General features: G+C 37.1%; 3 protein-coding genes across 4 annotated transcripts; 1 reads left to right on the plus strand and 2 right to left on the minus strand.

Annotated features, from left to right (window-relative positions):
• Positions 1–166: 166 nt before the first annotated feature.
• On the plus strand, positions 167–12,137 carry LOC149729096 (uncharacterized). Of its 2 annotated transcripts, none has more exons than XM_089889112.1 (19): positions 167–836; positions 1,184–1,303; positions 1,563–1,625; positions 1,815–1,967; positions 2,504–2,599; positions 2,980–3,000; positions 3,352–3,486; positions 4,179–4,355; positions 4,741–4,782; positions 5,297–5,452; positions 6,051–6,149; positions 6,574–6,651; positions 6,988–7,173; positions 7,588–7,668; positions 8,332–8,978; positions 9,477–9,708; positions 9,971–10,171; positions 10,619–10,891; positions 11,441–12,137. In XM_089889112.1, exons 1-19 carry the CDS (start codon positions 677–679, stop codon positions 11,668–11,670), a joined length of 3,150 nt encoding a protein of 1,049 aa, XP_089745238.1. In that variant the 5' UTR covers positions 167–676; the 3' UTR covers positions 11,671–12,137. The 2 variants fall into 2 exon arrangements, with proteins under 2 accessions (XP_089745238.1, XP_089745237.1); XM_089889111.1 differs by having other exon boundaries at positions 169–836; positions 3,319–3,486.
• A 125-nt stretch (positions 12,138–12,262) lies between these two features.
• On the minus strand, positions 12,263–16,764 carry LOC149729097 (polyribonucleotide 5'-hydroxyl-kinase Clp1-like). The gene is made up of 9 exons (XM_089889129.1): positions 16,579–16,764; positions 16,225–16,324; positions 15,601–15,737; positions 15,056–15,203; positions 14,410–14,522; positions 13,934–14,127; positions 13,398–13,571; positions 12,740–12,906; positions 12,263–12,403 (listed from the first exon to the last, which is right to left on the minus strand). Exons 1-9 carry the CDS (start codon positions 16,746–16,748, stop codon positions 12,314–12,316), a joined length of 1,293 nt encoding a protein of 430 aa, XP_089745255.1. The 5' UTR covers positions 16,749–16,764; the 3' UTR covers positions 12,263–12,313.
• Positions 16,765–16,790: 26 nt separating this feature from the next.
• LOC149729098 (small nuclear ribonucleoprotein Sm D2-like) lies at positions 16,791–17,675 on the minus strand. The gene has a single exon (XM_089889157.1). It carries the CDS (start codon positions 17,593–17,595, stop codon positions 17,236–17,238), a length of 360 nt encoding a protein of 119 aa, XP_089745283.1. The 5' UTR covers positions 17,596–17,675; the 3' UTR covers positions 16,791–17,235.
• Between the last annotated feature and the right edge of the window lie 152 nt (positions 17,676–17,827).

A 17,827-nucleotide genomic window follows, 5' to 3' on the forward strand; every position in this document is an offset into this window, starting at 1 on the left:
TAGTGTTTCCTGTTCCCTCTGCATTACAATACACCTGTCCCTAATGTCTTATAAAACCGCTATACAAAAAGCATGGAACAATACGCCGGAACAGCTAATTAATTGTCTGCATCTATTGCATGTCAATCAAGCTTGTGTTATATGCGATACACAGCATTAAGCTATTTCCTTGCTTATCTATATGTGATTATGGTTGTATTGGTTAGAGTATACGCGCGGATAACATGTACATCCGTCTGCTTTAATATGTGAACATATAGTGTACCATATTCAACAAGTATGTCTGGTGTATAAGAAGACACCCATGTTATAACTCGACAGTGAGCATGAGGTGTATGAATACACCATGTGTGTCTGGTGTATAAGAAGACACCCATGTTATAACTCGACAGTGAGCATGAGGTGTATGAATACACCTTGTGTACCTGGTGTATAAGAAGACACCCATGTTATAACTCGACTGTGAGCATGAGGTGTATGAATATACTATGTGCTGTATCACTGCATCCACACACAATGATGTAACGGCCGCAGCAGCATTTCGGATTTTCTGAAAAACAACGCGGTGACGCGCCAATAAAAAACATCGCGTTTCGAACAAATAAAACGACATTCCTTTACCGACGCTATTTTTCGCACTTGTTGACATCGCAGTGCTGGATCACAATTCCGGAAAATGTTCGGATGGCTGGAAATTCGTTTTCATTCAGGCCGTGTCCTTTTGCCAATCAGACGCAGGATTGGCTGCTGTTGCAAAATGTGTCCGAATTTACGGTTAATGTTGGCTTTGCTGTTGCCAACCTTGGTTGTTACGAGCGAAGTTTCCAAGGAAATCGGTGAGTTTTTAAGTATATAATATGATTGAATAAAAATTATTTATATTCGTATGGCGGGGAACGACAGAAGATATAACGCAGGTGTTCTGATTCATAAATCTCGAGGACTTTTTACAAGTCGTATCCTCTCGACCCTCAAAGAGCGTTGACTATTGCTAAAAACCGAGATTAAGAAATATGGGAAATTAGATGGTAGCGGTATGGTAACATCTTTCCCCACGGTAAAATATGCAATCATAGTCTCGGCGGTCCTTCATTTATTTAATGTTTATACTTTAAGCCGTGCGCCTGTCAATCAACGTAACGTGATTGGGTATTCCCTTCGACGAAAGTCAATTGTTTTGCAGATAATGCAGATTGCATAAGAGCTGGTGAGTGCTTGTTGCAGGAGGTGTGTACGAACGAAACTGAGATCACACACATACAACACATGTGGAGCAGCAGCAAAACGCATAGGAAATTTGACTGTAAGAACTCAAGGATAACTGAATGCACTCGAATATGTACAAACACTCACCTTTGCCTTGAGATTTCATTGACAGTATTAACTCCACCCAACCCATGGTATCTAATGGCTTGTTCAAACCGGTGTCTCTATATGTAAAAAGTGTATGAACACATCAATTGTGTCTGGTGTTTAAGATGGTATAACATACATATTGTATTGGCAGTGAGCATGAGGTGTACAATGTCACTGATATAAACACAAACATCTTATATGAACAGGTTTGGAAAATTGTGCTGAGTCATGGTTGGAAGTAATAAACAAATGCAATTGTTGCATAACAGGTAAGTTTGTGATTATTACATCAAAAAAAAAGGTAAAACAAAGGTGTATAAAACAGAACACCCGTGTTATAACGACTGTAAGTTACATTTATTTATTCCATTTAAAATAAAATAAAATACAGCAAAATCACAACCTTTTTCCGTTTATGTACAAACCATTCGCATGAATTTTACTTGAAATATTTGCAGCGGTCGGAAAGGATATGGTGGTTGCAGTTAAAAAAGGAATGACCTTTGATCAAGCAAACAAGTTCTGTGGGATTACACCTTTGAACCAAATTAATGAATCTTATATTGAATGTCTCCTTGAACAACAAAGCTCAAGTTGGAAATATTGGATTGGTAAAATGTTCATTCAATCCTAGGCTTGTATGTATGTATTGTGCTATAGCCCTAATGGAGCCGTAGGCCTCCTTTTCATGGCATTTCTGTGTGCCCCCTGCACCGTTCCTTCAGAAGATGGGATGTTAGAGATCCACTCCATCCTTCTCCTTCCTCTTCCCCCTCTTCCTTCTGCCTCTCCCTCAATTGATGTCAACACCAGACTCTCTCCTCTTCTCTTCCACGCCTATACTTTCGCATTTTCTGTCTTTTCACTTCTCGTAACAACCCTTGTTCTTCTGTCGCGCCGACTCTCTCTCTCACCCACTAGTTTTTCCTCCTCTCATTCCAACTTTTTCTTAGTACCCTTCTCCATAACCGCATCTCAAATGCTTGTATCATCTTCTCTTCTTGCTTTCTAAGCTTGTGTAGTGAAAGACACTCATATTATAACTAAACTGTTGATGCAACTTATTGTTAACTTATAAATGTAATATACTTCCACTCTTAATACTAAAAACATAAACTTTATGATTTATTTTAACTCCACAAAACAGGAGACTTGATGCATTATGTGAGCCACGGTGACCATGTTCCTAGAAATAAAACCAGCCCTCCACCAAAGCAAACTGGTGTACTATGTTCTGTGAAAGGTAAAAAAATAACAATATTTCTGTTTATTTCTCAAACATTTACTTTAAAGTTTACAAGTAAACTAATGCAACTCAAACATTCAGTTTTCATTTACAATACCATGTGTTTACTTATCATTTTGATCGCACTAACAATAATCAAAATAATTAAAATAACAAAGAGAAAAAAAATTAAAGAAAAAGAGTCTGGGGAAAAACACACTAAAGTATAAATGTTGATTAACGAGCTTTTTAAATCAAACAGACAGCTAATCTCCTTTAATTTTTGGCTTACATACTTTTGCACCTCATGTAAATTTAGTTATACTAAGTTAGACTTATTGTAAATACTTTTTTAATCTTGTTTCTGTTATCTAAAACAAAGTTTATTTTTGTTACAGTATATGAACCTCCTGACCCAAGTAAGCACAACTTTTGTAATGATTTTGTTTATTTCACAAAACATTCGATTACATAAATTCCACGACTGTCATTGCCCTGCCATGCAAGGATAAATAAATTACATACGTGGTTACTCGTAAATGGCTACGAGGTGTACGAAACAGAACCCCCGTGTTATAACAACTGTCGTTGTCCTGCCATGCGAGGATAAATACGCTAGATATGTGGTTACTTGTAAGCATAAAACACAAGGTGTATGAAACAGAAAGACCAAGTTATAACGGCTGCCCCGACATGAAAGAATAAATATTTTTACATTCACTCATTTCAACATTTAGTTCCTGAAAATCGAACTTTCTTCGTTTCCAAAGCAAAGGCTTCAAAGCAAGATGCGGCCATGACTTGCATGAAAGATGGTGGAACATTAAGTGTGATAGACACGAGGGACACGCTTAATGAGATTGAAAAGTTTATGAAGAAATATTTTGGTGTGCAGTTCTGGATTGGTAAGATCATTTTCTATATATTAATATCTAAAACATAACTGGTACACTGTGTGTGTTTGGTTTATAAAAAGACACCTATGTTACAACTCGACAGTGAGCATAAGGTGTATGAATACACCATGTGTGTCTGGTGTATAAGAAGACACCCATGTTATAACTCAACAGTGAGCATGAGGTGTATGAATACACCATGTGTGTCTGGTGTATAAGAAGACACTCATGTTATAACTCAACAGTGAGCATGAGGTGTATGAATACACCATGTGTGTCTGGTGTATAAGAAGACACTCATGTTATAACTCGACAGTGAGCATGAGGTGTATGAATACACCATGTGTGTCTGGTGTATAAGAAGACACCCATGTTATAACTTGACAGTGAGCATAAGGTGTATGAATACACCATGTGTGTCTGGTGTATAAGAAGACACCCATGTTATAACTCAACAGTGAGCATGAGGTGTATGAATACACCATGTGTGTCTGGTGTATAAGAAGACACCCATGTTATAACTTGACAGTGAGCATGAGGTGTATGAATACACCATGTGTGTCTGGTGTATACGAAGACATCCATGTTATAACTTAACAGTGAGCATGAGGTGTATGATTACACCATGTGTGTCTGGTGTATAAGAAGACACCCATGTTACAACTCGACAGTGAGCATGAGATTAAATTAACTTGTTATAGGTCAGATCAGTGAGAGTTCACTCGGATACGAAAACCTGAATTATTATACCGACCCCACAACCAGCCCCTCGACAAACATGAACCATTGTATCTCAATGATCCAAACTTCATGTCAATACAAATGGATGCTGAGTAATTGTAGTGAGGAAATACATTACCTCTGTCAGTTTAACACAAGTAAGAAGATATTCCATGTGTCTGGTTTATAGAAAAAGACCTTAAAAATAACTTTTATAATTTGGGGCAAGTTTAAACTTTTCTTGTACGGCTGGCAATTTAAACAACCGAAATATAGCAATTGCCATTATGCGTTTTGCCCTAGAACACATACTCCTACAGTGGTAGCATCATGGTCGCCTGAGCAAAGGTGGTAGCACGCCTGTCTTTAACCCAGAGGGTACAGGTTCAAGGCTCGTCGGTGCTGTCATTGTTGGCATTATGTGTCCTTAAGCAAGACAGCGGTCAACAATATGTTGTCAAAATTTTGTTACAACGACTGTAGTTTCCCGAGCATGAATAAATAAGTTACATTCATTCATTTCTAAACCTGTTTACTCTACAGCAATAATACGAGCTACAAAAGAAATGAAAAAGAATTTTCGAGGTAAATATAAACCTAATGTTTTCATGGTAGGAAACAATCTGTGTTGCTTTAATGGATGAAGCCCGGCAAAATTTTAAACTGTAACTACTGCTCAACAGTGTTGCTTGGTCTGTGTAAATTTAACAAAATGAGTGACCGGCGCCATGCCATAGTTGTTAGCGCCCTTGCCTCTAACCCAGAGGTTATGGGTTCAAGGCTTGTCCCGGCTACCCATTGTGGGCGCATGTGTCCTTGCACAGGACACTTAACGGCAATTGCTCCAACCCAGTGGTTAACATATATATATGGCTGTAGTTGCCATAAATTGATTGAATCTTACACACCTTCGATTGCGCAATTTGGCAGCTTTTTGAATCACAAAATTTAGTAACTCTTTACTCAAACTATAACATTAAATCAAGTTTTGCTTATCAATGAAATATCCCAGTTCTTACAAAAAATAAAAATTGTTATGGGTTCTGTGTGTTCGTTTAGGTAATTTTAATATTATTAAGCTTTAAAATTTGTTTTCCAGAATTTCCACTCTTTCTGTCCACAAAATTTGTTCTTAAAAAGAAGTATGCTACACAGAACCATCCTTTTTGCCCTGATACAAACTTAATCACTGAATGGGAATTTGAAAGCGCAAGAATTTTATTGAAAAAAGAAAACAGAAACAAAGCTGAGATAGGTAACATTACATAAGATTGGGGTTAGTAGCTGTTGAATAAAAGTGTCTGTGTGGCAAATGTATTTTTCTAGTACTCTTGTTACCAGTCACATTCTAAAAAAAAATTGCATTACCTGAAAAAATAATAGTATAAACATTTTAAGCAAGAAAGAAAATTTCAAGAAAAAGAATGTTTTTGTTGTTCCTATTATGCTTAATGTAGTACACAAGTCCCAGGTTTGATGCTACTACCATTGTGGGAGTATGTGTTCTTGGGCAAGAGATTAACGACAATTGATCCAGCCCAGTGGTGACTAATGGGTTCTCCAAATTGTCAGCCATACAGAAAAATAAACACTTACTAAGTCACATACGTTGTAACCTGTAAGCGGGCACGAGGTGTATGAAACGGAACACCCGTGTTATATCAACTGTTATTGCCCGCCATGCGAGAATAAAAAAGTTACATTTATTTCTCAATATGTCCACAACTTATTATGGTAAGAACCGACTTCAGTTACGGATTCCAAATAAGTCTTTTTATTTTTATTGAATATTTCTACTCAAAAGATACATGAAATTATTTATCTCAGGATTTAAACACTTTGCTTCATATTAGGAAAAAACTCAGACGGTGACGTTCGAAGTTTAACGAGTTTATGTGGTAACAAATATATTATAAGTGAAGGTCAAGACAACGATAGAATTTGTAAATCAGGTGAGATGAAATTACATTTACCATAAAATGTATGCAAAATTGGTTACTAAATATATCACAAAGTATGAATGAATGTAACAGTCGTTATAGCACAGGTGTTCTGTTTTATACACCTCGTGCCCACTTACAAGTTACCATGTATGCAACTTATTTATCCTTGCATGGTGGGGAAACGACAGTCGTTATAACACGGGTGTTCTGTTTTATACACCTCGTGCCCACTTACAAGTTACCATGTATGCAACTTAGTGGGTAATTTTCCACTGAGGGCTGATAATTTACTTGTAAGTGACCACTAGGTTGAAGCAATTTCCTTGTACTGCCAAGGATACAAACTTACAATAGCAGCAGCATTGAGCCTTGAACCCAGAGCCTCTCATGGCACCTGAAAAGGTGCTGTTAACGTAAAACATAAATTTTACAGTCAATGCTTCCAATCCTGTCGTTTGCAACGAACCACTATGTGACTACAACGGACGCATCTATCGCTGCTCTCGTGTTGGTATGTATATGATTATGTTCGTTATTGCTTTTAATAATTTTACAGTTAATAAGTTGTGTTTGTAGTGAGTCTCTATAGGAGTCGATCAGTGTTAGCTTGCATTGTATTCGTAGCACGTCTAGTGAGAAAAGAAGAGAGCAATCAAAGTCGACGGGCGTATTTATATTCACTTGCTACATAGAGATCCCATATTACTACGGTGTTTGAGTTACAACTATATTCTTTCCAGGATTTTTCATAATAACATTTCACAAAATAGGCCGATTTCTGTACACTGAACGATGCATATTCTGTGCCAATGAACGCCAACTATTATGATTCTACCTTTATATTCAGATAACTGTGGCCGAAATGAAGCTAGCAAAGAATATAAGTTTGTGGGGACGAATGAAAAGTTTAAGTCATTTGGTAACCATAAGGCTGCTTGTGGTGTTGGCTGGGAACTTTACAACGGGACTCTTGAAACACACAATGATGATTTACTCCACAAACTTAAAATTGCTGAAGGATGTGTTTGGAGCTGTAAGTTTTGTTTTATGTTTTTTTCCATGTGTTAATTTACCATGTGTTTCTGGTGTATAAGAAGAAACCCATGTTATAACTCGACAGTGAGCATGAGGTGTATGAATACACCATGTGTGTCTGGTGTATAAGAAGAAACCCATGTTATAACTCGACAGTGAGCATGAGGTGTATGAATAAACCATGTGTGTCTGGTGTTTAAGAAGACACCCATGTTATAACTCGACAGTGAGCATGAGGTGTATGAACACAGCATGTGTGTCTGGTGTATAAGAAGACACCCATGTTATAACTCGACAGTGAGCATGAGGTGTATAAATACACCATGTGTGTCTGGTGTATAAGAAGAAACCCATGTTATAACTCGACAGCAAGCATGAGGTACCACTGTTGTCAACAACCTTATCTACACAGATACAGCAGATCACTACAATGAACTCTGTGTGGATTTCTTTCGCAACTGCACAAATGTTGGTTACATTTGCGAGCATAACGGTTGGTCTAACCTTAACTTTAACTTTAACTTCGTATTTGAGCATAAGGCTAGTCGAAGGTGTAGAAAACAAGACATATATGTTTTGTTTGGCTCTATAGAATGAATGAACGTAACTTTATCCTCGCGTGGCCGGAAAACGACAGTCGTTATCACACGGGTTTAACACCTCGTGCCAGCTTACGAGTTACTATGTATGTTACTTTGTGGGTGATTATTTTTTTGGGGGGGAGATTTTTTTTATGTATGGCTGATAATTTGGACAACCCATTAGTGACCACTGGGTTGGAGCAATTGTCGTTAATTGTCTTGCCCAAGGACACATACGCCCACAATGGTAGCAGCGACAGGCCTTGAACCCATTACCTAATGCATGTCTACCTCTAATACGGAGGTTATTGGTTTAAGAGTTAAAGCTACCATTGTGGGCGTATGTGTCTTTGCGCAAGACACTTAACAGCAATTGCTTCAACCCAAGTGTCCATTAATGTGTTGTCCAAATTGTCAGCCATACAGTAAAATAATCATCTACAAAGTTACATACATGATACTTGTAAACAGGCATGAGGTGTTGGTAACAGAACATCTGTGTTATAAAGACTGCCATTGCCCTGTCTCACAAAATTAAATAAGTTTTATTCATTCATTTCTTTTTATTGTTGCAGTGACTGAGAGTTTAAGTGATGTGGTTTGTCCTCCTTCCAAAAGACCACCTACCCCACCAGAGTTCAAACCCTTGAGCCCGTTTGCTGTAGAGTTTGTGAGGAAAGAATATTCAACATCTAAATGCTTGTGCTCGGTTTGTGGCTCAAAGAAAGCCGTTGTTACAAATGCTGCAACAAAAACAGGCGTTCCTATCAAAGTTGACAATGTAACAGTTTACTTAGATGGCTTCAACCTGACAGTTCAGACTGTTGTATTTGAAGTTATCCAATCCACCTCTGCATACGTCAAACGCTTCCAACCCCCAGCCCCAACCTCCCAACACAACCTCACATTACCCAACACACAGCTTGTCAGTATCCAAATTTACGAGAATGAGAAAAAAGTTTCCAAACCGGTTCGGTTTCGATTTGAATTAACACAGTCTTCAATCAGTGCAAAGGACTTTCCTTTTTCACTATCTGCTTCCCGTATTACACATGCTTCGGCCCGCTGTGCTTTTATCAACCAAACCACATTTCTCTTCGACACAACCAATGTTGAAGGGCAATCCAGTGGTGACCAGGCTCCAACATGTAGCTCTTCACACACAACAACATTCACACTTTTGCTCACTGTCACAATATCAACAATTCCTAATGAGGTTAAGGTAAGATGAGATTGTATGCATGTAACAATATAAAAGACTAAACCAATCATAAGTGCAAATTACTGTGGGCATAGGAGTGGCAACCATGGATAAGTCACTCAAGTTCCTACCCACAAGGATAAAAATCACCAAACCAACCAAAAGTCATGTCTGCTTATCCACACACTGCAGCAACTCGACTGTGGGCCTCGGAGTGGCAACCATCGATAAGTCATTCATGTAGAAATATAAAAGTCAATCCAACCAAATTGTCAACTTAATATAGGCATAGGATTGACAACCATTCTAGGTTACATTCACAAAAGAGTCATCAAACCAACTACAAGCATGTCAATCATAGTAATATCCAGTAAAAGTTGTATGATAGGCATTTATATGAGAATAAACAATCACCCACAAAGCTACATAAACTCATAACCGACCAGAATGTTAATAAAACCTTGAACATATATCTGATATTACTAAATAACACCCTCATATTAAACCTTACATCCACAGACCCTTTCCTATGTATTAGAAACTCTGACCTTGATTTGTTTATTCGCAACCCTCGTTATCCTGCTGTGCGTCCGAAAGAAGTTACAGAAAGATCGGACCATGGTTCAAATAAGCTTGACCCTTGCTCTCTTGTTGTTTCATTTGTTTACGCTCTTCTCTGAGGTTGCGCTGCTGGATTCAAGAGCCTGTATCGTCACAACTATCGGAACTCATTACTTCCTGCTGGCTTCAGGTCAGTTCAAGTTATTCCTGTAGCTTTTAATTATAATATACCTTATATATAATAGGTTGGGGTAAGATTGTACATGTTTTTATTATCTTTTGTCGATCCGTTTGGTCGTAAACGAAGGATATTTACAGAATTATTAACTGTAGCCCCGCGTCTCTTAAAACAGCGTTGTTAATTGTTTAAAACACTATTAGGAAATATTAGATTTGGTTGCTAGCAGTATCCCATCATATAGACATAATTCTTACATAATCATTTTTTCCAGCACTTTGGATGATGGTAGAAGGCTTAACTTTGTTTCTCAAGACAACCGATTCTGTTCTACATGCAGAGACCACTCATTTTTACAAGTTGTTACGATATGTCACTGGGTGGGGCGTACCAGTGTTTATTGTTGGCATAGTTGCCGTCATTGGGCTCAAGAATGGATATTATATTGACCAAACACCTTCATTGTTACCAACAGGTTTGTATGTGTTTAGTGAGAGACCTGGGAAGTAGGTATATTACCCCAACACCTAGGGTGATACCATCAAGACCCCACTGAGGGTGTTTATAGACACTCAATAATATAGATTTTGTATGGGTGAGGTCTTGAGCTGGGCACACCTGAGACCTGGAATGTAGGTCTATTACCCCACACCCAGGGTGCTACTGTCTGGACCCCACTGAGGCAGTTTATAGACACTCAATAATAGAGATTCTATTCTATAAGATTAAGGTTTTCAGTGAAGCACACCTGAGACCATAAAGTTATGTGCTTGTTGACCTGTAACTTGGAAGAAGGTGTAAGAAACAGAACACCTGTGTCATAACCACTGTCTTTGCCCCGACATGCAAGGATAAAAAAAAGTTATCCAATACCCCAAGACTCTAATAACCACTTTTTACAAATTCATCCTTTTATGTTTAGGCTCCAATGGTTTGCCCGAGTACCAAAAATGTTGGCTAAGCAGATCTCTCACTATATATGGAGCCATTATACCTGTGTCATTGACCATACTTATAAACTTCTGTGTCTTGGTCAAAGTTGGAATCTTCATTTACAACATGAGCAGAAGTTCAGAGCAGTTTAAACCTTCACAATCAGATGAGAATAACACTTCTCATCTTAAAGCTGTGTTTTATGCAGTCTTGAAACTGGTACCTGTGCTTGGAACTACTTGGATTCTGCTTCTTGTTGCAGGTAAGTGAGTTATAACTGATAAAAAGAAGTGAATTTAATGTTTGAGTGATAAATATTAAACTTATTTACCGTCGCACAGCGGGGCAACAACAGTTGTTATTGAGTTACCACGTATGTAGCTTTGTGGGTGATCGTTTTTTTTGTATGGCTGACAATTTGTACAACCCACAAGGGAATACTAGGTTACAAATGTGTCTTTGCCAAGGGAACAAACAATAGTAGCAGCACCGAGTCTCGAACCTGTAACCTTAGGCTACGATGCAGGCAGTCTAACTAATTTGCTGGACCTTTTACATTAAATGAATAATTGTAACTTACTTTATCCTCGCTTGGCTGGAAAACGACAGTTGCTATAACAAGGCTGTTCTGTTTCATACACCTTGTGCCTGCTTACGAGTTACCAAGTAGCCTATGTTACTTTGTGAGTGATTTTTTTTGTACATTTGTTTAGTTTTTTGTCTGGCTGATAATTTAAACAACCCATTAGTGACCACTGGGTTGTGACCATTTGTTTATATTATATACTCAAAGCTTTATTATTTATACCAGGTGAGAACGTTGGGTTGCTTTACGTCGCCACAATAATGAACGGGCTTCAAGGAGTTTTCCTGTTGGTCATTTATTGCGTTCTTGGTTCTGCTGTAAGGAACGCATTCATGAGGTATATAAAGATGCGGTTTATGAACAGTGAATCTGAGTTGAAACTGAGCACGCGACGCAAAACAACAGAGACTGGCGTGTCACAAAGGGTGGAGGAAGTCACAGAATCGCAGATGTAAATTATACTTCCTGACTTTTGTTTGTTTGTACAGTTATAACAAACATAGGCGCAAAACATGGAGAAGTAGCGATGGCAGGTTTACATTGGTTTTTCTACACTGCATTAATCAGTAACATTACAACTAATCAGTTAGATTTGTTTCATAGAAATGTTATGTTTAACTTTCCCTGCCTCCATTTTAAGACATTTTTGCACTATGCGAATATATAGTTTTGAGATAAAGGTTTTAAAACTGTGTTGTTTCTTTTATATTTTGTACTTATACCCAGTTGTTTACTTCTGTAATAATTTGATTGTTATCAGTGTTATTCACCCGTATTGCTTTTGTATAATATTGTTTAAGGTCATTGTTACTAAACACGAACTTCATCTCAGAACCATGGGTGGGGTAAGATGGGACATGTTCTTTCTCCTACATCGCCCCATTTGGTAGTCAAATATATTTTGCAGAATTATGCAACCTTATTTTTACAACTTTAAAAGAGCATTGTCAATTGTTTAAAACACGATAGTATGTAATACCGGGATCCCGTCTTACCCCGCTGTGCTATAAACCACAACTTCTCAGGTAAACCAAGTTATAACACAAGTATTTTTTTTCGTTTATTTCAACTGTACATAAGAAATAAAAACAGTCCGCATTATTTATTAATATCTATGAACCGAATGTCCATTATTAAAAAGTATTTTCTTGGAAGAGGTCTGGGCGCTGGGGACAAAACACTGAACACCTGAGGAAAAAAGGGTGAAAGTTAGAATTAAGATTTAGATATAGTTGTAGTGTCAGTCTTGCTAACTGTGCACCACTGTAGTACATTAGCTTAGAACTGAAAAGTAAAAACATTTTAAAAATAAAAGATAATGTTTGCCCATAGGACAGACAATTATGGATGTAACTGTATTTTAACAATATCACCCAAGATCTTAGTAAAAGTTAAAGAACCATGACACCTTTGTCACTAAACACGTTGTACATTTTGAGCTTTAATCTTTTGCAGTTTATTTTTGTAAAATAATAAATTTTTACAAATAATGTGTCACGAGACAGTTAGACACCCACAACATACCTGGTTGTCAGGGTCAACATTAGTTACGACAACAAACCCCGCTACGTTTGTTTCAATGAGGTTTTCATCAAGTGATTCAGCCATGCTTAGACTTAATATATGATGTGTCATGTCACGACCCGGGGTTACTTGGACAAGCTTTGTTTGTGTGTTTTCTGGTTCCATACCTGGGGTGTAGGTTGTGTTATACACCTCATGCTCACTGTAGAGTTATAACATGAGTGTCTTCCTATTTAAAAGACACACATGGTGTATTCATGCACCTTATGCTCACTGTCAAGTTATAACATGGGTGTCTTCTTATACACCAGACACACATGGTGTATTCATACACCTTATGCTCACTGTCGAGCTATAACATAGGTGTTTTTTATACACCAGACACACATGGTGTATTTATACACCTCATGCTCACTGTTGAGGTATAACATGGATGTCTTCTTGTACACCAGACACACATGGTGTATTTATACACCTCATGCTCACTGTCGAGTTATAACATGGGTGTCTTCTTGTACACCAGACACACATGGTGTATTCATACACCTCATGCTCACTGTTGAGGTATAACATGGATGTCTTCTTGTACACCAGACACACATGGTGTATTTATACACCTCATGCCCACTGTCAAGTTATTACATGGGTGTCTACTTACCCAATGGCAAACATGAATCCGGCAACGACGGAGCTCCGATTTTATAAATTTCAACTTCACTGAACTTAATATTAAAAGCATGAGGAAAATATATCTTTCGTGGCCCGTAGAAATATTCCTTGATTTTATTCTCACGGTTGTCCCGTCTTGCCTCACGCGGTCGCTCAACAACACCTGCGAATATTTCATATGTGACTTAGTGTTACGAGGTTCAAGTCTCAGCCTCGGCGCTGCTACCATTTTTGGCATATGTGTCCTAGGGCAAAACACATATTCGCTCCAACCCAGTGGTCACTAATGAATTATCTAAATGGTCAGCCATACAGAAACAATCACCCACAAGGTTACATACGCTGCAATTTTTTAAAATTATTACTTGAATAAACCGATGTGAAGATGCACCGAATAAGTAAATTTTGATTGAATGAGATTTCCCTTATTTTATAAAAAAAATGTTGTTAATTGAACAGTTTCCGAGGAGTTATTATGTATACGTTAACATATTAAAATTAGAAAGCCATCTTTGGAATCCACACCTGGAGACTTGGGTTGAAGTATAACATTAACGAAATCCGGTAAATCCCGTTTCAAATCATTGTATAAACGTTCACTATCAAGAACAAGGACAACGTCGGCTTCAAACGATTGTGCAGTGTGTAGAATACATTGGTAACCTTGACCCTTCACCCAGCCACATGTGTTAATGATGCAACCACTGTGTTTCACTTGTCTGTGGAAAAGATGGAAATCAACTGTCATTGTTGGGCATATACCTGTCAACGTGTGTTTCCTAAAATATGTCTTGTTTTATTTTCGTTTTGAAGTCCAATTTACGGGTCTTTATGGGGTAAATGACATTCCATTAAGAAATTTCCATTTTCAAATTACTGGATCCCTTGCATTGGATCTTACCCATAAAGAATTAAACGTATGTATTGGAGTAATGGGCGTGCCCTGTCATAGGACCTTACTTATATAAAATAGATTTAAACTCTAAGTTAGAATAACTTACTTGTTGTAATCACATTTAGCATTAAAAACATCGGCAAGTCTTGATATCAATGTTTCGTATAGCTTGATGTTTCCATTCGGTGCAGTGTGTCCAAAGTGGTAAACCAACGGTACCTGTATTGTGTATTCAATAAACATTATTATAAGCTTAAGCAACAAACTTCTTAAAGTACCCAAGCAATTTTCTCTGCTGTGTAATTTGGTAAATATTGCAATTTGCAACCAAAAATATTGATCCTATAATCAAAAACACTTTGAAAATGCAGTTGAGGTTTAAATGTTTACTAATTGATGCCGTTTGGAAGCTAAAAAAATTCAAGAGGTTTAGAGCTTATGTGACATGTCTGTAATGTGACATGTCATATATTTGTAAATAATAAATATTGCAACCAAAATATATTTAACTGTGATCAAAGGTAATAAGGTATGAAACATTTGAAATGCAGTCGAGGAATGCTTACTAATTAATGACGTTTGGAAACTGGAAAATTTCAGAGTTATCTATATATTGCACAGGGCCACAGGGGCAACTAAATCTACAATTTAGGCATAACGGCCTAGTTGAACTATTGGTGAAACTGCAATTTCGCAACACATATCATCTGCATGTATACCACAACCAAGTAAAACCAAGTAACTTTACAAACCTTTAGATCGAACCCATCTACGGGGTCAGCAGGTCGCTCGACGGTTAACGCACCAACTGAACCGGGTATCGAGACACCACCCTGTCCGACGTCGATGTCAATCAAAGTTGTTTTCCGACCGAGACGGACAGCGTAGTTTAACAGTAACCTGGTTATGTTGGAAGATTGGTGGTTAGGGAAGCTAGTGCTGAATATTCACAAAAACAGGAATATTTTTAATGATACTATTTACAAATTAGTGTTTCCAATATGAATGTGATCGTCTGCTTTAATTGTAAAAGCCAAACGCACCAAACGCTTAAGATATCATAAAAGATACAAAGACGCACCAGATTATGTTTTGTCTTTTTTAGCCAAACTTTAAAAAAGGCCACGAACTTCAAAAACTTCAGAAAAAGACACATTTTTTGTTTTAAGTATAATAAACTCAGGACAAGGCTAGTTTGTAACACTGACTAAACACAGAAATTTTCTTGTTTTGAAATTATTTCGCTTCTTTCATTAACAACTAAACATCCATTACAAACATCAAACACCATCCTCACCTACAAACTGTCGTCTTCCCCACGTCTTGCGCACCAACTACCAACACACGAGGGCCTCGGATATCATCTTGCTCCGCAGATTTCCTCAGTTGCTCGACGGCCGCATGAGTGTTGAGGTAGATCACCATGGGTGTGTCCTGTATTGATGAAAAACAATTTGTTTCATGTCTTACCATGTTAAAAGAGTGGATGAATGTTTTATTTTAATAAATCTGAGTTTCCTCACTTTCTTGTATGGGTAAAAAGTAAAGTTTCATGTTTTCCTATGTTATTGCTATAGAAGTACATGTGTTTTATTTCAATTAAACTCAATTATAAAGTTAAGTTATATTTCTCCATCATAATAAAGGGTAAAACTTAAATTAACAAGTAATGGATATAATTGCAGTCAATATTACCACTCATTAAAATATCTAACAAATTAAAAGCATGGAGCATCTTGACTCCGCATATTAACAAATCTGTTTTATTTTATTGATAAAGCAGTCGGCCAGAAATGTTAAATGTCTTTGAAATGAGGTCACAAAATAAAAAAACCTTTTGTAACACCAGTAGAAGGCTAGAGGCCAAGTTATAAACATAGATGATAAAGCCTCCTTATAAGTATGACACATGACAAGCTACCTTTGATACATAACTGGCTTCCACCTTCCCTGATAGTTTAACCGAACATCCAAACCAAGTGAAGACGGCGATCTTTGCCCCCGATTCAAATATATACGACCTGGATGAACATTTAGTACCCAAGCTAATGTTTCATGTTTGGTGTTTTATATTTAAAATAAATTTTAGTTTAACATTTGAGTAGAACTAGACAAATACCAGTCTTTGTAAAATCAATATATAAAACTAAGAAGACACGTGTTTAAAATGGCAGTATGCACGAGATTTTGCATTGCGTAACATAAATATAATTGAAGTTACTGTCCAGTAACAACATAAGATAATTTATATAAACAACAAATATAAACTACAGACCTCGATCTGACAAGTTCTGTCCCGAACACTTCCGCGCTTCCCTCAAGAAGATCCAATTTCACTCTCGCGTTTGATTCAACTTCAAATCGTAACTCGTTGTCTTTCGCGAGTTTGTAATCCTGCGTTATTGACAAATCGATTCCTTTCTCCTCAGGTTTTACGGAAGCCATGTTTGATTACATCCCTACTAAGTTTTATTGCAAGTTACAAACCTAAATTCAATGGCAGCGTTTAGTTTTAAACCATAATTTCTAATTGAATTAAAAAGTTTTTTTAACATAAAATGACGTCAAAAGATTGATTTTAAAAAATAAGACTGTGTGGTACAAAAGAGAGATGTTTGTGATGTTTAACAACAACATTCCACATCTTTGTTTTGTAGTTAAACAAACAAAGCAAGCAGTTTACAATGATGATGTCAAAACAAATCAACATTACGACAATATAAGTAAATCAAATCGAAATTTTCACATAAAATATCATGTTTTTTTGTGATTTTTTTTTCTCCAACTTTGGTTGTAAATTTTTATCACAACTTTCACATAAGACATTGTTTATATTCGACTTCCACACTTTTTACTAAACTTTAGTTGTAAGAATCAATCCAAATTTCGTATAAATTTAATATTTTCTTCGAACTTTTTACTGAATTTCAGTTTATTTTTCAGCCGAGGCAAGCGGATTCTTGAGTACGATAATCACGGAGTCTCCTCGTAGAAACATTTTGCTGATAAACCGGTCACGGTTCACTGGTTGTTGCTTCTTTTTTCCTTTCCCGGACTTTGGCGTCTCCGTCCACATTTCTTTCACATTCTCCAACACCATGTTGCAGTGACGATCAAACGCTTTTACGCGGGCGAGGAGTTTTCTATTGTTTCTACAGTTGATCAAGACTTGTGTGTTGTTCTTCACAGAATCAGTTAGAACAGACAAAGGTCCAGTTTGAAATTCTTCTTTTTCCAAAGCTTCTAATTCCTCTGCTGTCAATTCACTCTTTGGTTTTCCAGCAGAAGCCATTATATTGTGTTCGACACAAATAGTAAAATTATGAACTAAATGAAAAAGTTGTAACAACGTTAGTTGGCTATTGAGACAATATGGGTAAAAACACACGATGTAATCATTTAGAATTGCCCGCACACTAAGTTAAGTTCATAAAAATAGAACAACGCAGCTTTAGCAGTAAATTGTAAAACTGCGACGCCTTACTATTATACAATGTCGGAATATTATACGACTTCGGGATAAA

The sequence above is a fragment of the Ciona robusta genome, chromosome 11 (assembly GCF_009617815.1).
Source record: "Ciona robusta chromosome 11, ASM961781v2".
NCBI classification, from domain to species: Eukaryota; Metazoa; Chordata; class Ascidiacea; order Phlebobranchia; family Cionidae; genus Ciona; species Ciona robusta.